The 20,632-nt window shown below is 33.3% G+C and overlaps 2 protein-coding genes and 1 long non-coding RNA gene across 3 annotated transcripts in view; all 3 read right to left on the bottom strand.

The window, feature by feature from the left end:
• LOC135671254 (probable LRR receptor-like serine/threonine-protein kinase At1g05700) overlaps window positions 1-20,632 on the bottom strand; it is a 78,836-nt gene that overhangs the window by 27,959 nt on the left and 30,245 nt on the right. The gene's annotated exons all lie outside the window — the stretch shown is intronic.
• On the bottom strand, window positions 8,696-12,163 carry LOC135671247 (receptor-like protein EIX2). The gene has a single exon (XM_065179264.1). It carries the CDS (start codon window positions 12,059-12,061, stop codon window positions 8,948-8,950), a length of 3,114 nt encoding a protein of 1,037 aa, XP_065035336.1. The 5' UTR covers window positions 12,062-12,163; the 3' UTR covers window positions 8,696-8,947.
• On the bottom strand, window positions 15,659-18,272 carry LOC135671269 (uncharacterized). The gene is made up of 4 exons (XR_010512685.1): window positions 18,191-18,272; window positions 17,308-18,104; window positions 16,082-16,306; window positions 15,659-15,982 (listed from the first exon to the last, which is right to left on the bottom strand). It is a non-coding gene; the product is annotated as an uncharacterized LOC135671269 (long non-coding RNA).

Here is a 20,632-nt window from a genome sequence, read left to right as displayed (position 1 = left end):
AATGGATGTCCAAAGTAGTGGTGGGATAGCATACCATTGGCTGCATCTGTTGCCAAAACTGAAAGATTAATAGGAATGTAAACCTCAGCAGCATTGAGGATGGGGGGAAGGGTGGAACCGGCCACCCTTGTCAGATTAAAATAACCTTCTAAACCTGGGTACGCCAGCTGATGGATGAAATGGACATGAGTTGCCAGTAGATATGCAGGACTGATGTTATCACTATCGGGTTCCCCATCTGCTCGCACCAGAAAAATTCTACTTCCATTCCCACTTAAATAGTCGAAATCAGCAAAGTGCAAATAGATATAGAATGTTGTTTGAACACTCGAATTGAGGCCATAGCCCAAGGAATGTTGCAATGCAAAATTATCTGCAGCAACAGTTGCAGTCCCCATGACCACGCCTGGGACCTCATAAGCATCACCACGAGTGGTCTTGATTCCCAAAGTACTGCTTGTAAATTTTCATGTTTCACAACCCATAATATAACTGTTGCAAGGATCCCATGTCCTATCATATTTATCTTCCGGATACCAGTACAGCATGAAATTTGTTAACCAATCTATAATATTAATACAGATATGATTTTGATAGATTCAACCACTTTTCAAGGGCATAATAAAGAGAGATTATGCTAGTCGTGTTTGTTAAGACTCCTCCTTCGCCACACACGACAATGTTAATCATTGTCCTCATCGAGTTTGCTGTCCTCTCCCAAATTGTGGTAATTACCTCCTGGGATCTCCTATTTCTGCTCACTTATCTGCTGTCATCTCCCAAATTGTTCTTCGTGTCTAACTTGTGTAATTAAAGAACCATAATTACGGTATTGTTCATTGTAATTTCGCTTCTATAGATAATTAAACTTGGATCTTAATTGGGTTTGATTTAGTCTAATAGTCTTTTCTAGCGATGAACACTTTTACTGGACATCTGTGGTTAAAATTGAGAGTCAGTTTAATCAAAATTGTAATCGAAGAGCATACAGAGTCAATTACTTCTACAGTGCAAATGAGTCTTTATGTTTGTTACAATTTTTTGAGATAACCACAAACAGATTATAACACTTTGTTCCCTTTATAGAAGATGAAGGCTCCATCCCTTTCCAAATTTTCAGTAGTGATTCGGCCTCAAAAGAACTACCCTAAGCAATGAATAAAGGAAAGCTAGGAGAAAACCCTCGGGTTCAAGAAATCCTCTTTCTCCATGCGAGGCATGAACAATGTACAATCCGTATGGGAGAAGAAATTTCAGCAAGCATGGAATTGAAGGTCTGCGTTTACCTGACGGTGTCGTTGGTGAGGGATCCCAAGTTGTAGCGACTGTAGAAGAGTAGTGCAGCGGATTGATTCGCGTGCTGGTACGCCAGGTGGTTGTCGATATGCCTCAACTCCAGCAAAGATATGAACGGCGTTCCCGAACCAATGTTGGCCAGGCATATCGACAGGGAGTCGGACGGGGCGGCAGTAATAATCTCGGCCCGGTAAAGTGCGAACGCCTTGGTGATGTTGATGCTTCGCCAGAGGTTGACACCGACATAGAGATCGAATAGCAGTGGTGGGGCGACGGAGTCGCTAGAGGCTTGGCCGTCGTCGTAGTTGCCATGAACGATGGAGGCCCTCACGAGATACCTGTCCCCTTCCTTCAACCCGGGCACGGCGTAGCAATTGCGAGTTCCGTCGGGAAAGCTTCGAACGGTGAACCACGGACGCACCTTTGTAGGATCCTCGATGAACCATTGAGCGATTCTGACGTTTCTACCCGTGTCGATGTATCCTTCATCGACTTCCGACGAATCCTGCACAGATGATTTGGGTTGGATCTTATATTTGTCTATTTTTAATTATACTTTTAATTCTTTTTTTTTTCAGAATAAAATAGTTATGAAGAACTAAAAAAGATAATTATATATATATATATAAGCTAATTATATACACATGCAGTAGGACTTTTAATTCTCTTAGATCATTAGTTCTCTAATGGACTTGGCATTTAGTCGAATCCTCCCACTCTTAAATTAATTTAAGAATTAGAAGGTTTTATCAAGTACACCATCAATGTAATTTTATACCGTCTCTATCAAGAGTAGATATGGATTAAGATCATGGTTGGTTATGAACGATTATTTCATGTAGAACAATCAAAATCTAAATTAATAATATGTAATCTAGTAATATATTGTTGAGAGAGAAAAAAAAAAAAAAGGGAGAAAATTGGGAGAGAAAACAAAAAGAGGAGCAGCAGCGTAGGAGACTGAGTATAAGAAGAAAGAACGGAAGAAAAGAGAAGGAATACAGAATAAAAGAATCAAATATATTTGGAAATCTGTGGTCATCATCAATAGATTGCAATTCAAATGGAGTCACCATGAGAACGCAACACCAGAGAGAGATCCATGGTGACAAGCAAAAGTACCTGGTTGACCATTCACCAGAATCACTGCTGCCAACCAATATATATATATATATATATATATATAGAGAGAGAGAGAGAGAGAGAGAGAGAGAGAGAGAGAGGAGTTGTTGTTACTTGATGTCCAATTCATGACTTTGAAATAATGTAGAGAGGGTTGGAGTCAAATAGAGTTTGACATGACTTTATTTTTTTGGTAGAGTCTTTCAATATTTGTTTTACCGAAAAGATTTGATATAGAGTAGATGGATCAATCTTACCACTAAATTGGAGCAATATTGATGGGTTGGGATGTCATCCTCTTACCACTAAATTGGAGTCATATTAAAAGGGTTTATAAATATTATATATATATTTAGATTTTAAGAGAGAGAGAACGAGATGTGAAGAATATATATATATATATATATATATATATATATATATATATATATATATATATATATATATATATATATATATATATATATAAGAGATGACATGGAGTGACAAGTGAACGTTTGCATTTTATATGATTTTGTTTTCTCTTCAGAGTATCTTAATATTTGTTTTGACTAGAAAGACTTGATATAAAGTGGATTGATAACTTCGATCAGTCTTATCCTTAAATTGGAGTAGTATTAAAGAGGTTATAATATCATCATCTCGAGAGCCGTATTGAAAGGGTTTATTTCTTCTATAGATATTCTATATATCTCTAGGAGGATAAGATGTGAAGAATACTTTGATTCTTCCCGAGAGAAAGATATAAATTATTTGATATTTATGGAAAAAGATATATAAGGAGAGTTGTGCTTGAATAAAGATGACCCAAGTCTTTATTGATCTTATATAATGAAAATTTTAATTTTTTCTATAGAGGTAGACTAATGTTGTCAAATCATTTTAAATAAAAAAATTGATGATAACAGATTTATTAGAAAAAATTCTGAACTACCATATAATAATTCTAAAACGATTAAGAAAGATGAGTACCACTATATCATTATCTATAGTATTTCGAATCCCAGCTAATTCAAGGAAGAGAAACTAACAATGAACAAATACCAACAAAAACAATGTTAAACAAATATTGCAACGGTTCCTTTTCATAGTGAGCTCTCAAACACAAATAAGTTCACCAAAGACATCCCACTAATTGGTTATTACATCACAAGTCTCAAGAGTTTGAACCATAAACGATTTAATTTATTACCTTCATGCATAACCAAATTCAATTTACTCATAGGCATCTGAAAATTTTTTAATGTAATCTTTAAAACCATTTGTATAACAAATCATAAGTGGATATATTTCATTTTAATGCAAATATTATCATTCACTAATGATGAATCAGTATAAGTATAACTAAGCTTTCACATCTAAAATTCATCAATAGTCATAACTATAACAACATATATCTAATGGCTATAACTATATTACATCCCATAACAAGAATCATGAGATATAATATATAACCCCATAAGAAACTAGTTTAAGAACTTAAGGAATATATAACCCCAATTGGTAAGATCCAAATTAAAACTAACTAATTGAACAATTAATCATCATTTAAATTAACATATTGATTCATAATAACTCCTTATGTATCATTTGAAATATGTCCAACAATATAGCATTCGAAAATATAATAATAAAATATTTTAAATATTTTAAACAAATGTAATATTGACAAGCTTATTTTCAAAGTCAATTTAACATTTGCAAATCACATAACTTCATTGTTAACAAATATATATTATTAAATTGGAAAATAAGTTAGACAAAATCATTCCATACTTACGTTAATCGTAGATTATTATAACTGATATAGTGATCGACATTCTTCTTCTTTTCCTAAATCATTCGAATAATATAAACCAATCCAATAAACAATCATAATATTTTCTTTTTTAATCTGAGAATGACTATTTTTTATCTAAGATCACAACATACTCAATGATCTTAGATTAATTAATCTATAGTCCTATTTACTCTTTGGATAGGGAGTGAAAGGAATTCAAAATCATATATTACTCTCTTGATATAAAAATATCATCCTTATTAAATCTCACACCGTTTGTTTTTCTTTTTCTTTTCTCCCTATGCCAAAGCCACCCCTCGCTTCCTCTGTGTCCAATCCACACGCTAGTCAAATTATAATATCTATTCTATCATTTTGAAAATAATGTGTTTGTTCCTTTAAACTCAATATAGTATATTTTTAGACTATATCTTAGTACAGAAACTCGGTTGTATGTTCTCTTCTTTTTCTAATATTTTTCTACTTTAAAACAATGAGCCAACTCTTGCATGATGTTATGATTATGCAAACATCAAATAGAAGAAGACCCAAATTACATAGAAATTGATCAATACCTATATATATATATATATATATATATATATATATATATATATATATATATATATATATATATATATATATATATATATATATATATATATATATATATATATATATATATAGTATCTTAATATTTATTTTGACTAGAAAGACTTGATATTTATTCAAAAATATAATAATAAAATATTTTAAACAAATATAATATCAACAAACTTATTTTTAAAGCCAATTTCACATTTACATATCACATTACTTCATTATTAACAAATATACATTATTAAATTTGAAAACATGTTAGACAAAATCATTGGATACTTACTTACCTAAATTGTAGACATTTATAATTGATATAGTCATCAACACCCTTCTTCTTTTTTGTAAATTAGTCAAATAATATAAACCAATCCAATAAATATATATTTGTTCTTTTATATATTTATATATATATATATATATATATATATATATATATATATATATATATATATATATATATATATATATAAGATAATTATATACACATGCAGTATCATCATGTAATGATCAATTCAGTAGGAAAATTTATTATTATTATTTTTTTTATTGATTATAATAATCTTAGATCTCACTATATAAAGATTCCTCAAGTATATTTTTTGAGATCTAAATTCTCTTAGATCATTAGTTCTCTAATAGGCTTGGCATTTAGTCGAATCCTCCAACTCCTAAACTAATTTTATACCGTGTCTGTGTTAGGAATAATTATTGCATGTAGAACAATCAAAATCTAAATTAATAATATATAATCTAGTAATATATTGTTGAGAGAAAAAAAAAAGAAGAAAAGTGGGGAGAGAAGACAAAAAGAGGAGTAGCAGGCTAGGAGACAGAGTACAAGAAGAAAGAAAGAACGGAAGAAAAGAGAAGGAATAGAGAATAAAAGAATCAAATATACTTGGAAATCTGTGGTCATCATCAATTGATGCAATTCAAATGGAGTCACCATGAGAACGCAACCACCAAAGAGAGAGATCCATGGTGACAAGCATGCTTTGCAATGGGTGCTGTTCGAGAACAAGAAAAAGCTATGCGCATCGCAAGCGAAGTACCTGGCTGACCATTCACCAGAATCGCTGCTACCAACAAACCTAAGCAGACTCGGACGATGAAGTTTCTCATCGTTTCCCTGCAGCTCAACTCCTCGATGCCATCCGCAGATTTTTGCTTCAGCAGGCACCATACATATACATGTACATATATATAGAGAGAGAGACTGACATACATATATGGATGTCCAATGGCTTTGGTATACTGTAAAGACGACGACGACTGACATAGCGAACGTTTGTGTTTGACATGATTTTAATTTTTTTTTGCTAGAGTCTCTTAATATTTGTTTTACTAGGAAGATTTGATATAGAGTAGATGAACGACTTAGACCAGTTTTACCATTAAATTAGAATAATATTGAAGAGGCTCAGATGTCATCATCTTACCACTAAATATTTAGTTAAATATTAAGTTATGTCACTCCAAGTCGTCTCAACATTCTATCAAAGTCATGAATTGAACAATCAACTAACAACAATCCTCTCTCTCTCTCTATATATATATAAAGAGTAGTTTGAAGGTCTTAACATAATATAGAAACGACTTGAAGTGACAGAGTCAATGTTTGTATTTGACATGATTTTGTTTTCTGCTCAGTATCTCTTAATATTTATTTTGACTAGGAGGATATGATATAAAGTGGATTGATGACTTGGCTCAGTCTTACCCTTAAATTGGAGTAGTATTAGAGAGGTTAGAATGTCATCATCTTAAGAGCCATATTGAAAGGGTTTACTTCTTTTATATATATTCTATGTATCTCTAGGACTTTAATTCCTCTGAAAGATATAAATTATTTGATGTTTATAGGAAAAGATATATAAGGAGAGTTGTGCTTGAATAGAGATGACCCAAGTCTTTAATTGATCTTATATAATGAAAAAATTAATTTTGTCTATAGAGATAGACAAATGTTGTCAAATCATTTTAAATAGAAAAAATGATGATAATAGGTTTATTATAAAAAAATCTGAACTACCATGTAATAATTCTAAAACGATTAAGAAAAATAAGTACCGTTGTGTCATTATTTATATTATTTCAAATCTCAATAATAGAAAATTTTAGCCCAAGCTCGAAATCGGATCAAGTAATTCAAGGAGGAGAAACGAATAGATTTCTTGAAACATATAAGCTAATTCAAGGAGGAGAAACTAACAATGAACTCAAAAAGTGAATAGATACCAACAAAAATACTGTTAAAGAACTTCTATTTTATAACTACCTCAAATATTAAAGAGACTCCTTTTTTGAGTTCCATCACCTCCAATTACATAGACCTATTAAATCCAAATATATGCACTTTATGCAATATAAAAAAGATACATCAATAATGCCCACATATAATAGTAGTGACATATTGAGCCCTCAAATACAAATAAGTTCACCAAAGACATCCCACCAATAGATTATTACATCCCAAGTCTAAAGAGTATGAACCATAAACGATTTAATTTATTGCCTTGATGCATAACCAAATTCAATCTATTCATAGGCATCTCAAAATTTTAACAACAAGGATATTAGCAACCACAACTTAGTAAATACCAAAACTCATATACTAGCAAAACTTATCATAAATACATTTTAAAAAAGTATACACTTATATAAAGGGCAAACATAACTTTACATGCTTTTCAAATCACAACTTTTTAGCTTAATAAGCACATAAGATAATATAATTTTTGAATACATTTGCATAACAAAACATAAGTGGATAGATTTCATTTTAATGCCAAGATTATTAATAATCAATCATGAATCAGTATAAGTATAACTAAGTCTTCATATCTAAATTCATCGATAGTCATGACTATAACAAAGGGCATATATTAAAATAAAAGTCGAAGTGCTAATGGCTATGACCATATTATATCCTTGTGACAAGGATCAAAATCATATTTAATCTCCATGGTATAGGTAATACATTTATGTTAGACCTAGAAAAAACTAGTTTATGAACTTATGACCAAAGTACGACAACAATTGATAAAGTCTAAATCAAAACCAACTAATTGAGAACAATTAACCATCATCTAAAGTAACATATTGAAACCTTATTTGAAATATGTTCAACAATATATCATTGAAAAATATAATAATTAAATATTTTAATTATTTTAAACAAATACAATATCGAAAAGCTTATTTTCAAAAGCCAATTTAACATTTGCAAATCACATATCTTCATAATTAACAAATATATTATTAAATTGGAAAACAAGTTAGACATAATCATTCGATACTTATGTTAATCATAGATTATTATAACTGATATAGTGATCAACACTCTCCTTATTTTCCTAAATCATTCGAATAATATAAACCAATCATAAACAATAATAATATTTTCTTTCTTATCTGAGAATGACTATTTTTTTTTAAATCACAACATACTCAATGATTTTAGAATAATTAATCTATACTCCTATTTACTCTCTGATTGGTAGGGAATGAATAGAAATTCAAAATCATACACACACACACACACATATATATATATATATATATATATATATATATATATATATATATATATATATATATATATACTCTTTCAAATTTAAAACTTACTCTCTTGATATAAAAACAACATCCTTATTAAATCTCACACCTATTTTATTTTTTTCTCCTCTTTTCTTCCCCTGCCAAAGCCACCCCTTTCTTCCTCTATTCTATAATTTCGAAAGTAATGTGTTTGCTCCTTTAAAATCAATATAGCATATTTTTAAACTATATCTTCACGGAAGACTTAGGTTGTAGTTCTCTTCTTTTTCTAATATTTCTCTGCTTTAAAACTACGAGCCAACTCTTGCATGATGTTATAATTATGCAAACATCAAATAGAAGAAGATGGTAAACAACCACATTACATACAAATTGATTAATACTTGTCTTCAAACACCATAAATAAAGCAACCCATCTTTTCTTATATCAACTACACAAATTCTTTTTTCATTAATCACAGCCAGCATCTACAAATCTAAAATACCATATAAATAAAAAGTAGAGTGATGACATACCTTCTCCCCCATCTACGATAAAATCTTGGATTATCCACACTCGAATTTTTGGGATTAAAGTGTAAATAATCGTCAAAAGATTAAATGCCATTGGACCCAGAATCGATCATACATATCATCAATCATATGGAAATAAACATGCCTCCACGTGTCTTTGAGGAAGAGAATACCACAAAAAATCCAAAATCCCATCACATATCCTAGTACCATGCTGATATAGAACCATAACCACTCGGGAATCTCCTTCTTATACTCTTGTATAATATTTTGAGTTGTTTTATTATTGAAACAACTTTTGGAAATTGATTGTCCACATAAGTCAGCATTACCCATATAGATGGATGGATCAATAAAAGTTTGGAGTTGATTACCAGATGGTATCATTCCTGAAAAATTATTATATGACAAATTCAAATAGCTCAAGGAATATAAAGTCGATAAGCTCTCAGGAATACTACCAGAAAGATCATTTATCAATAGATCAAGGGATTCTAATGATTTCATTCCTCCTATCTCCCGAGGGATTTTACTTTGTAAATGATTTCTTGACAAATTTAAGTTCTTGAGTCCTGTGAGTTCTCCAATTCCTTTTAGTATCTCTCCGGTTAGTCTATTGTTCGAAAGATCCAAACTTTTCATAAGTCTTATGCTGCATCGTAAATAATGAAGATCTTGTCCTTTCGTAAAGACATCTAATTCATCATAACAAAAACCATTATATTGTGATGTCGATCTCATGGTACTTAAATTACCAATGTTGTGAGGTATTGATCCAGAGAAGTTGTTATTGGCAAGATCCAATATTTGAAGCTGTTCAAATCGAGCAAGTTGCCAGGGAATAACTCCAGAAAACATATTTGAACGTAGACGAAGTACTTGCAGTTGTTGTAGATTATCTCCCATCCATAGCGTTATACTTCCGACAAGATTATTTTGAGTCAGATCAAGAAACCATAAATTTGTACAATTTTTCAATGACAAAGGAACCTCACCCGAAAAACTGTTATTTTTTAGTTGCAAAAGCTGAAGCTCACTTAAAAATCCGATCGTGTGTGGAATTTCACCCGAGAAGTGATTGTTCTCCAAATTCAAGAAATTAAGGATTTGTAATGATTTTCCCAGACAATAAGGGATCTCACCAAGTAATTTGTTGTTCGAAAGGTCAAGGCGTTCGAGGTATGTCCATTGGCAGATTGATGAAGATAAGCCACCATCAAGCATGTTATCAGAGATTGACACAAATCTAACATAGGGCCATATCGGCAATTGCCCTGTAAAGGAATTATTGGAGAGGAATAGAGCATCAAGTGTAGATGGTAGCATTGTTGGTAATGGACCTTCAAATCTATTGGATTCCCAATGTAATCTTTCCAACTTGGTGAACTTGAAAGAAGATGGCAGCTTGCCTCCTATTTGGTTGTTGGAAAGGTCTAAATATGTGATGGTAGAAGATGAAATATTCCAAAACCAAGCGGGCATTGTCCCTGCAATTTTACAGTCTGCCAAATATAATTCTTCGATCTGTGTTTGAAACTGCAACCATTCTGGAAATTGAGGTCCCAACTGACATTTGGTTAAATATACATATCTGAGTTGGAAAGGGGGAACCCAACTCTGGCCAATTGATATGGTGATGGGGTTGTCATACAAGTCTAATACTTGCAATCTTGTAAGATTCTCCAATTGAACTTCTGAAATGACACCTCCCAGAGAATTTTCACCGAGATACAATTCAGTGAGATTAGAGAACTTACCAACGGAGGAGGAAGGCATGGAACCGTTGAATAAATTGTTTCGGAGATCCAAAATGATGAGATTCGTCATTTGCTCCAGCCAACCGCTCAAATTTCCTGCCAATTGGTTGCCCATCATATGTAATTCTTTCAGTCTACGGAGATCAGCCATGGATCTCGGTACGGAACCCTCGAGTTGATTGCCTCCTAGATCAAGAAAAGTAAGAGAGCTCAAGTCTCCAATTGCATCAGGAATAACACCACGGAACCCAGAATAATAGAGATCAAGATGGGTAAGACTAGTAATATTCCACAACCATTTGGGTAAGGTGGAGCTGAAATTATTATTGGAGAGATCAAGGACGGTAAGAGAGGAGGTGAAGTTGACGTGGACAACAGAAACCGGGATGCTATTAAGACCACCGTGAGTCATGTTTAACACCTGGAGGGACGGCAGCATGTTCACCGACGAGAACCAATCTGGGACATCGGTTAGCTTCAACCCGATCAAGTCCAGGTGCTTCAGGGAGGTAAGATGGGAGAGCCAGTCGAGGTTGTCAACAAGGGATGAAAAATCTAAAGCATCGCTTAGATCAAGATGGGTAAGACCACTAATATTCCACAACCATTTGGGTAAGGTGGAGTCGAAATTATTATAGGAGAGATCAAGCACAGCAAGAGAGGAGGTGAAATTGACGTGGGCAACAGAAGCTGGGATGGTATTGAGACCAACGGAAGACATAGTTAACACTTGGAGGGATGGCAGCATGTTCACCGATGAGAACCAATCTGGGACATTGGTTAGAACTAACCGGCTCAAGTCCAGGTGCTTCAGGGAGGTAAGATGAGAGAGCCATTCGAGGTTGTCAACATGGGATGTAAAATGTAAAGCATCTCTTAGATCAAGAACGTAGAGGCTCGAAAGGTTCCCCAGCCGAGCAGGTATTCCTCCCATGAATTTTGTAGAAGATAGATTGAGGTATCTCAGTTTCTTGAAGGAGCCGATGAATTCCGGCATGCGGATTCCGCTGAAATCATTGAAGCTAAGATCCAAGTGCTCCAGATGTGATAAAGCAAGCAATGACGAGTTCATCCTCTCACCGCGTAATGCCCAATCATATGTATTGGTGTTCCGGAGGTCGAGCATGACGACGTGGCCAGTGGTGGTGTCGCATGCTACTCCCTTCCATGTGCAACAGTGGTGACCTGTCCAAGAAGATACCCGGTTGCGGGGATCTATGACACCAGCTTTGAAGTCCAGCAGCGCCTCCCTCTCCGTGCTAAAACACCCGCCTGTCACCGCTGCCCCGTGGAGGAGGAGGATGCCCAAAAGGCAGAATAATGATGATGAGAAGGATAGGGTGAAAGCCATGGCGCACAGGTTGATCTCCCTCCCTACCTTCCTACTCCTGGCCGCCACAGTCAGAAGAACAGGGCGAAGGTGGAGGTGCATGCTACGCTATGCCAAATCACAAAGTTATAAGCCAACTGATGCACACAATTTCTTCCATTCCATGATGCTCAAACTTTGACTTGTCTGACATTCCAAGGATTCTTTTTCTACTTACCGGTCTATACGTTCGCTGGCCAAGAAGACTTTGACTTGCGGTAAATTAGACTTTAGATTAGAGTTCTAAATAGAAAAATTAATTTTTAGTAAATTATAATTTATTTCTGTATATATATATATATATATATATATATATATATATATATATATATCCTGAACACTATGAGAGTGTTTTGGTCCTCCTTTCACACATCATCTTACAAATGAATATTATTTTAGTATTACTTTTTATTCTTCTGTAGGTTGGTCATCTTCTTCTTATGAACATAAGGATGCGCCAAACAAACTACAATTTGACTTGCAATTAACATCTATCATTTTCTCTTCTTCTTTCAAGTGAATATTTGCTCTCTCAAATCTTAAGCAGCACATCAAGCATAATTTAGTGTATAATCTTAAAAAAACTTGCAAGCGTTGGTTGAAGCTTGGATTGTCATAATGACAATTTATCAAGAGTGAGTGTTTTTAACATGGAGAGTGAGGTGTTGGAATTAAACTTATTAATCTATCGTAAAGAGATTCAATCTATCAATATATCGAGAGAGAAGTTCATTGTATCAAAAGAAGAAATAGATTAAATATGTATAGAAAGATAAATTAAATTAACTAATGATTTTTGAAAGAGTTTTTTAGAAAAAAAGTGATTTATTTTAAAAATAATTAATATAATATATTTATGGAGACTTTATAAACCATGTTGGGTTATGAAACATATAAGTGTTTGAAGTTATAAAATGTTTTGAGTGAAAGATAAGAGTATTTTACTTTGTCCTACTTTTCTTTCTATCTAGTTCAACATTTGATATTAGAGCTTGGGTTAAGATATTTTCTCTTCTTCAAGCACCATCCAAATCCAGATAAAAAAAATATATATTATATGATATATCCAAACAAAGATTCTTCCATGCTCTCAAAATATACAAGAGTTTGCATAAGATGAATTTGTTGAACCAAATTCAATAGAAGGAACAATCAATATAGAAGTAAGAAAATAACTCAAAGATAGAAGGAAGGAAAAAATTGACTTTGTTCACAATTTTCCAAGGGCTTGATGATATAATATTTGAGATCATCGCTTCAGTAAATACTTCAAAAGAAGCTAGGGAAATACTTCAAAAAGTATTTGGTGGTATGGATTAAGTAAAAAAGCTTCGTCCGAGAGTTGATTTTAAAAAATTAAAATAAGGTACTTCTAAATCTATTTCTAATTACTTCTCAAAAGTCTTTTTTATTATTCATTAAATGAGATGAAATGGTGAACAAATAAGTAATTAAAGAGTAATAGAAAAAATACTAAGATCTCTATATCTAAAGTTTAATTTTATTGTTATAGAAGAGTCAAAAGTCTTAGAACAAATATCTTTAGAACAACTAATGGGTTATTTTTAAGTTTATGAACAAAGACTTACAAAAAGGGGAGAAGAAAAATATATAGAGTAAGCACTACAAACCAAGCTTACTCTTGAAAACAAAGGTAAATTAAAATATCAAAGAAAAATAGGTTGTGGACAAAGAGGAAGAAGTTACAGAAATTAGACAAATTAAGAATCTCAAAACAATAAAGGTGATGGAAAAAATTCTAGCCGAAAAAGCTAAGATTATGGTCAAGGATGTGATCGAGGCCGTGGATGTGGTAGAAATTCTAAAAGGTCTGAATTTCAATGCTATGTTTGCAAAAGGTATGGACACTACTCCTAATGACTTATAATAATAATTTGAAGAAAGATTAATCTATGACATAGTATCAAGTTTTGTTGAGAAAGAAAAGAACGAAAATCAAGTTTTATTAATGACTTATAATAATTTGAAGGACGGTCAGTTTATAACATAGTATCTAGATATAAGAGCTTCAAATCACATGTGTGGCATCAAAAAAATATTTTTAAAAATATATACAAGTTATTTTGGGAACATTAAATTTGGTGACATATCTCAGTAAGAACAAAGGTAAAAATTTTCTTAGATTTAATAATGATAAAAAAATATATATATTTCAAATGTTTATTATGTTCATAATATGAAAAATAATATTTTGAATTTGAGGCAACTACTTAAAAAGTATTATGATACGAAGATAAATATGAGTCTCTTAATTTGTGATAAGAATAAAACATTAATCTCACATATGAAAATGCTGAAGAACATAATTTTTCCTCTACATTTATGCATATTTAATTGGTTAAATGATTTTAAAACTAATATTGAAGATTTTTTTACATTATGACATCTTAGATAGACTCACTTAAATTTTGAGACTTTGAAACTTCTAGAGAAGTATAATATGGTGATAATAATACCAATAATTGATCACCCATCAAAGTTATGTTCAGTATATGTCATCGGTAAGCAAAAAAGAAATCCTTTCAAATTAAAAAGAATAAAAAGAGCATGATATCGATTTGATCTAGTGCACTCAGATGTTTGTGGCCCTATCAATCTAGTATCACTTGGAGGAAGTAGATATTTTTTTTACCTAATGATCATAATAGCAAATCCTAGGTTTACATATTAAAGGAAAATAAAAAAAATTTAAATAAATTCAAAGAATTTAAAATTTTGGTTGAAAGTCAAAGTGGCTATAAGATTAAATATTTAAACATAAATAGGGATGACGAATATTAAAGAAATTTGAAAGTTTTTATAGAAATAATAAAATTTTATATCAATTCATCGTATCGTACATGTCTCAACAAAATGATATCTCAGAAAGAAACAATAGAACTATATATAATATAGTTCGATGCATGTTAAAGGAAAAAAAATTCTTAAAGAATTTTGGGGAGATGCTATTGCTTGTGCAATTTATTTGCTTAACATGATTTCAACAAAATAAATTTGTAGTATTACACTAGAAGAAGTATGGAGCTTATAGAAACCAATATCCTCTTAGATGTTGCGAAGGTCAACATACCGATTGGACAATACGCCGAAGGAAAGGATTATATGCCGAAGGAGAGGACGAAGCGCCAGATGAACCAATGACATGCCGGACAAAGGATTTATGCTTTGTAATTAATTGTTTTGATCGAAGTAATTTATAGTATAATTAAATTGATTTGTAGTGAAACTAGGCCAATTTAATTAAGGGCCCATTGGGCCTGATTTAGGGTTTGAATTGTGCTTATCGGGAGGTCGATTTAGTGACCCAAAAGTTGGGTCAAGCGATGGCACCGCCTAGACAATGGAACGGGATGAATTTGACAACTCCATAAGTTCAGCATAACGTAATATTAACTCAAGAATATTATGTTGCACAGTTCTGTAAGGACCGGATGAATTTGACAATGCAATAAAGATTCTGAATGTCTCAGATACAGTAAAGAACATTTTATCTATAGAAAAGAAGGTGCAGTTAAGAATCTAAAATGTTTATAAAAAACAAAAAATTGTACTGGATAAGTCAGTTACACTAAGCTCCAGAATCTTGACAAATAATGATCAGGGTACTGTTTTTGATAGAAGAAAAAAAAAAAACTAACATGATAATATCTTATCAATTGCATTGATTCAATCCAAATAATGTATGACAAAGGAAAGAGAGAGAAATTTAGGTAGAGATTGAGAAATATACTGTCGAAAGATACAACATTTTCGGGTAAAGCAACTTAAACTGGATTCAATCTTCTCCAAGCATGCAGTAGCTCAGATCATAGAATACTATTCAACATCTTTTTTACCTGAAAGATGATCTCTAAGACTTCCACGAGCAGCATATTCATAAACAAGTCCAAGTTGATTGTTGTCTCTACAGTACCCGATCAAAGACACTAAGTTCCTGTGATGGACCCTCGATAAGAGAAGAGCCTGCAACCCAAAGAGGAAGATATACACTTAATTTCATCCATAACCTATTTGTTCATTAAAATGCTAGTCCACCAAAATGCATTCATATAGATTGCATACCTCGGCTTGAAACTCCTCAGATGATGTCCCTTTGACCATCCGATGTGAGTGCAAAAGTTTTACTGCAGCTTCAGTGCCATCATGCAATCGACCATGGTAAGTAAACATTCCCAAACCCCCCCCTTTCCAAGTACAAGATCAAAATTGTTGGTGATGGCCTTCGATTCATCATATGTAAATATCTATGGGTTTCGGGTATAGCAAGCGCGTCTTGAATTGGCGGTGCTATTATTTCATTAAAAGAAACAAAAAGAGTGTTGTTAACACTGCTTCTCATTGTAATGAATGTGAAGTTGCTAGTACAGAATTCCAAAACATGCATCCACAAGTCACTTGTAATCTCCAGAGAGAAATTTCATGAGCTATGATTCATAATAACTCATATACCTACCAATGATCACTTTCCATTGACTGTATGTTAAATATGTCCAGGATCATGTAATTTAGAAAAGTTGTGTAGATAATTCTAAAACAGACTCTATAATAATGAGCGTAAAGAACATTGATGAGCCTAAAACATACTTTACAAATACAAAGGTGAAAAAGTTAGCAAAAAATTAACTGACTTAATTTTAGGCAATCACACTTATATACAAGGTTTGTCAAGCTTTGGTAGAATGGTAGATAATAAATTATTATTTATCAACCCACTAGTTGTTTATAAGTTTGTATTACACATGGCTTAAAAATTGACTCATTTAATCTTGATCTATTTGATAAAGAACTTAGCTTTATCAAAATTTTAATCTCAGGCAGAATTTAGACAAGACTAGAATTGAAAAAGATCAGCATAATTACACCCCAAATCAGAGTTGGGAATGTTCATCATAATGAATGGTCTTATGGAATAGAAACTTCCCTTGAAGTAGTGTGTGGTATCAACCGTAAGCTTACATCTGTTTTAGCTGTTCGCTCCAACTAAACCATAAAAATATTTAGATATAGATGTTGTTTGGATGCTAACATCTATGACAGATACAGTAACCAAGCTAGAAATCCTTGCTTTACGAGAGTCTCACTTTTGTTACCCTATATAAAAGAGAAAAGAAATCATTTCAGCATTAAAAGAAGTTACTTTTCTCTATGATATCAGAGAAGACATGTCCTGATATTATATAGGTAAGAGTTCTATCTCACTTCTAACATTGCCTTTCGTTGAAGAAGAGAAGGACATTATACAACAAAATTGTATGTTTATAAGCTATTGCTTGCTTAAAACCACTTACATAATTTTGTTGTAGATTTTCTTCTCCTCAAGAAGAATAAAAGCAATGATAGGAGCAGCAGTATAATCAGCGCTGGGACGGCAGCGATCAGCACAATGGTGAATGTAGCAAGCTTCCTTCCTTTGCTGCCAATTTGACATGTACTATGACATAGGCATATATCCGGATTGTTGTCCACTCTTTGCAGAACATAAAGTTCATAAGATATTAGTATTAGTCTTAGGTAGAAGGAATTGTGGGAAGATTTGGGATATTAGACTACAGCACAAACCTCAACTCAAGCAATCCTTTTGATTGTCCATCACATAAAGAAGCTGGAATAGGCCCATTGAGTCGGTTATTTGACAAAATTCTGCAAAAAGTTTTATATTGCTCAAACATTAGCATATAATATGTGGAGAAAGAAGTCCTGAAGCATGCGCACGACAAAGTTGAAGTTTTCAGCAATAAAAGAAGTTACTTTTCTCTATGATATCAGAGAAGACATGTCCTGATATTATACAGCTAAGAAGAGTTCTATCTCACTTCTAACATTGCCTTTTTGCTGAAGAAGAAAAGGACATTATAAAACAAAATTGTATGTTTATAAGCTATTACTTGCTTAAAACCACTTACATAATTTTGTTGTAGATTTTTTTCTCCTCAAGAAGAAGAATAAAAGCAATGATAGGAGCAGCAGTATAATCAGCGCCAGGATGACAGTGATCAGCACAATGGTGACTGTAGCAAGCTTCCTTCCTTCGCTGCCAATTTGACATGTACTATGACAGAGACATATATCGGGATTGTTGTCCACTCTTTGCAGAACATAAAGTTCATAAGATATTAGTATTAGGTAGAAGGAATTGTGGGAAGATTTGGGATGTTAGACTACAGCACAAACCTCAACTCAAGCAATTCTTTTGATTGTCCATCACACAAAGAAGCTGGAATAGGCCCATTGAGTCGGTTATTTGACAAAATTCTGCAAAAAGTTTGATATTGCTCAACCATTAGCATATAATATGTGGAGAGAGAAGTCCTGAAGCATGCGCATGACAAAATTGAAGTTTTCGATATTGAAAACGCATGCACCAGGTGAATTGTGTAAGAGAGAAAAATCTGTTCTTACAGCACATTGAGTGATGTCAATTCTTCTAAAGAGGGCGGTATTGGGCCTGTTAAATCATTGTCTGACAAGTCCCTGAGACAAAATACATGGATTACATTAGTTATTGATATGTTTTAATAAGAAATTTCATTAAGAAATTACATCTACAAATTGTTCTCAAGTTGTCTGCATGATGTTGCTAGCCAGCGGCCTCTGATGATAAATTTAGAAACTTACAAATAGTTAAGGGCCTTCAGATTAGCCAAAGCATTTGGTATAGCACCATCCAATCCATGATAAGAGAGGTTTCTGTAAAAGAAAATAAAGTAGAAATCATTACATCAGAATCAGTGCTATTCATTGATGTCTTTTAAAACAACCAAATCTTGGAGCTTACAATGAGGTGACTCTTGGGGTACCAGAGCTTGAGTAGGTGCAATTTACTCCACTCCAAATGAATTGCTGCGGAGCACAAGGATCACCCTGCCATATCTTCATCTGATATAATTTCTTTATCCCCATCATAGCATCAACTGTTAATTTTACAGGTTAAGCCAATGTCTGATATGCTATGCAAAGAGAAATTCTTATTTACTTCAGGAAAGAGATAGCTTCGGTACAGATCAACCATGGTCCACCATACTCAATTCAATCTATTGTGAAATAAATCCAAGGTTGGATGCATGCCATATAGATGATTATTGTAGCCCTCTCGAAACAAATTTTAATATTCATTTCAAAATAGTAAATGGGCTCCATGAAGCATTTTGACACAACTCTGCCCGGAAAAACGTTTCACATGAATGAGCACTCCTACAGCCACACCTAATATGATTTGGTTTAGATGTTTGTATGATCTTACCAATGATGTTAATATCCAAATTGTGCTTGACCTAGCTTATGAATAACTATCTTGAAATGATATTTATAGACACATCAGAAGCATTAGATACATCACTTGTTGTTCGGTAACCCAATCATTTTATATATTGTCAATCTCAGTCATATATATTGTTGTCAATCTAACTTTTGTTTATCATCTCATATGCGTCAAATCACCACGAGAAGTAAAAGCGCAGAAGAATATAAATTATGATTTCTGATAATGCATGGTTCAAGTGCTTGGACTCAAAAAGAATAATTAACATTTTTTCCCGAAAAGTACGCATATCCTCTGAACATAAGATTATAAGATTGACAGTTATGCATAATATCTCAAACATTTCATTGCAATAATCAAGTCTTTGGAATTATTGGAGCTTATAGCAAATTAGTGTAATCAAATTAGTGTAATCAAATTATAACATTATGGTAAGTTCATTTAGCTGCTTGTTCTTCGTGTCTAACTTGTGTAATTAAAGAACCATAATTACGGTATTGTTCATTGTAATTTCGCTTCTATAGATAATTAAACTTGGATCTTAGTTGGGTTTGATTTAGTCTAATAGTCTTTTCTAGCGATGAACACTTTTACTGGACATCTGTGGTTAAAATTGAGAGTCAGTTTAATCAAAATTGTAATCGAAGAGTATACAGAGTTAATTACTTCTATAGTGCAAATGAGTCTTCGTTACAATTCTTTGAGATAACCACAAACAGATTATAACACTTTGTTCCCTTTATGGAAGATCAAGGCTCCATCCCTTTCCAAATTTTCATTAGTGATTCGGCCTCAAAAGAACTACCCTAAGCAATGAATCGCGTATACCCCCCCACATTACGCGGTTCTCTGTTTGATTTGGTAAATAAAGGAAAGCCAGGAGAAAACCCTAGAGTTCAAGAAATCCCCTTTCCCCACGCGAGGCATGAACAATGTACAATCCGTATGGGAGAAGAAATTTCAGCAATCATGGAGTGGAAGGTCTGCGTTTACCTGAGGGATCCCAAGTTGTAGCGACTGTGGAACAGTAGTGCAGCGGATTGAGTCGCGTCCTGGTACGCCAGGTGGTTGTCGATATGCCTCAACTCCAGCGAAGATACGAACGGTGTTCCCGAACCAATGTTGGCCAGGCATATCGACAGGGAGTCGGACGGGGCGGCAGTAATAAACTCGGCCCCGTAAAGTGCGAACACCTCGGTGATGTTGATGGTTTGCCAGAGGTTGACACCGACATAGAGATGGAATAGCAGCGGTGGGGCGACGGAGTCCCCAATGGCTTGGCCGTCGTAGTTGCCGTGACCGAAGGAGGCCCTTACGAGATACCTGTCCCCTTCCTTCAACCCGGGAATGGTGTA

The sequence above is a fragment of the Musa acuminata genome, unplaced genomic scaffold (genome assembly GCF_036884655.1).
Source record: "Musa acuminata AAA Group cultivar baxijiao unplaced genomic scaffold, Cavendish_Baxijiao_AAA HiC_scaffold_1138, whole genome shotgun sequence".
In the NCBI taxonomy this organism is placed as follows: Eukaryota; Viridiplantae; Streptophyta; class Magnoliopsida; order Zingiberales; family Musaceae; genus Musa; species Musa acuminata.
Note: the sequence above shows the minus strand (reverse complement) of the source record. Positions and strands in the feature narration are given on the sequence as shown.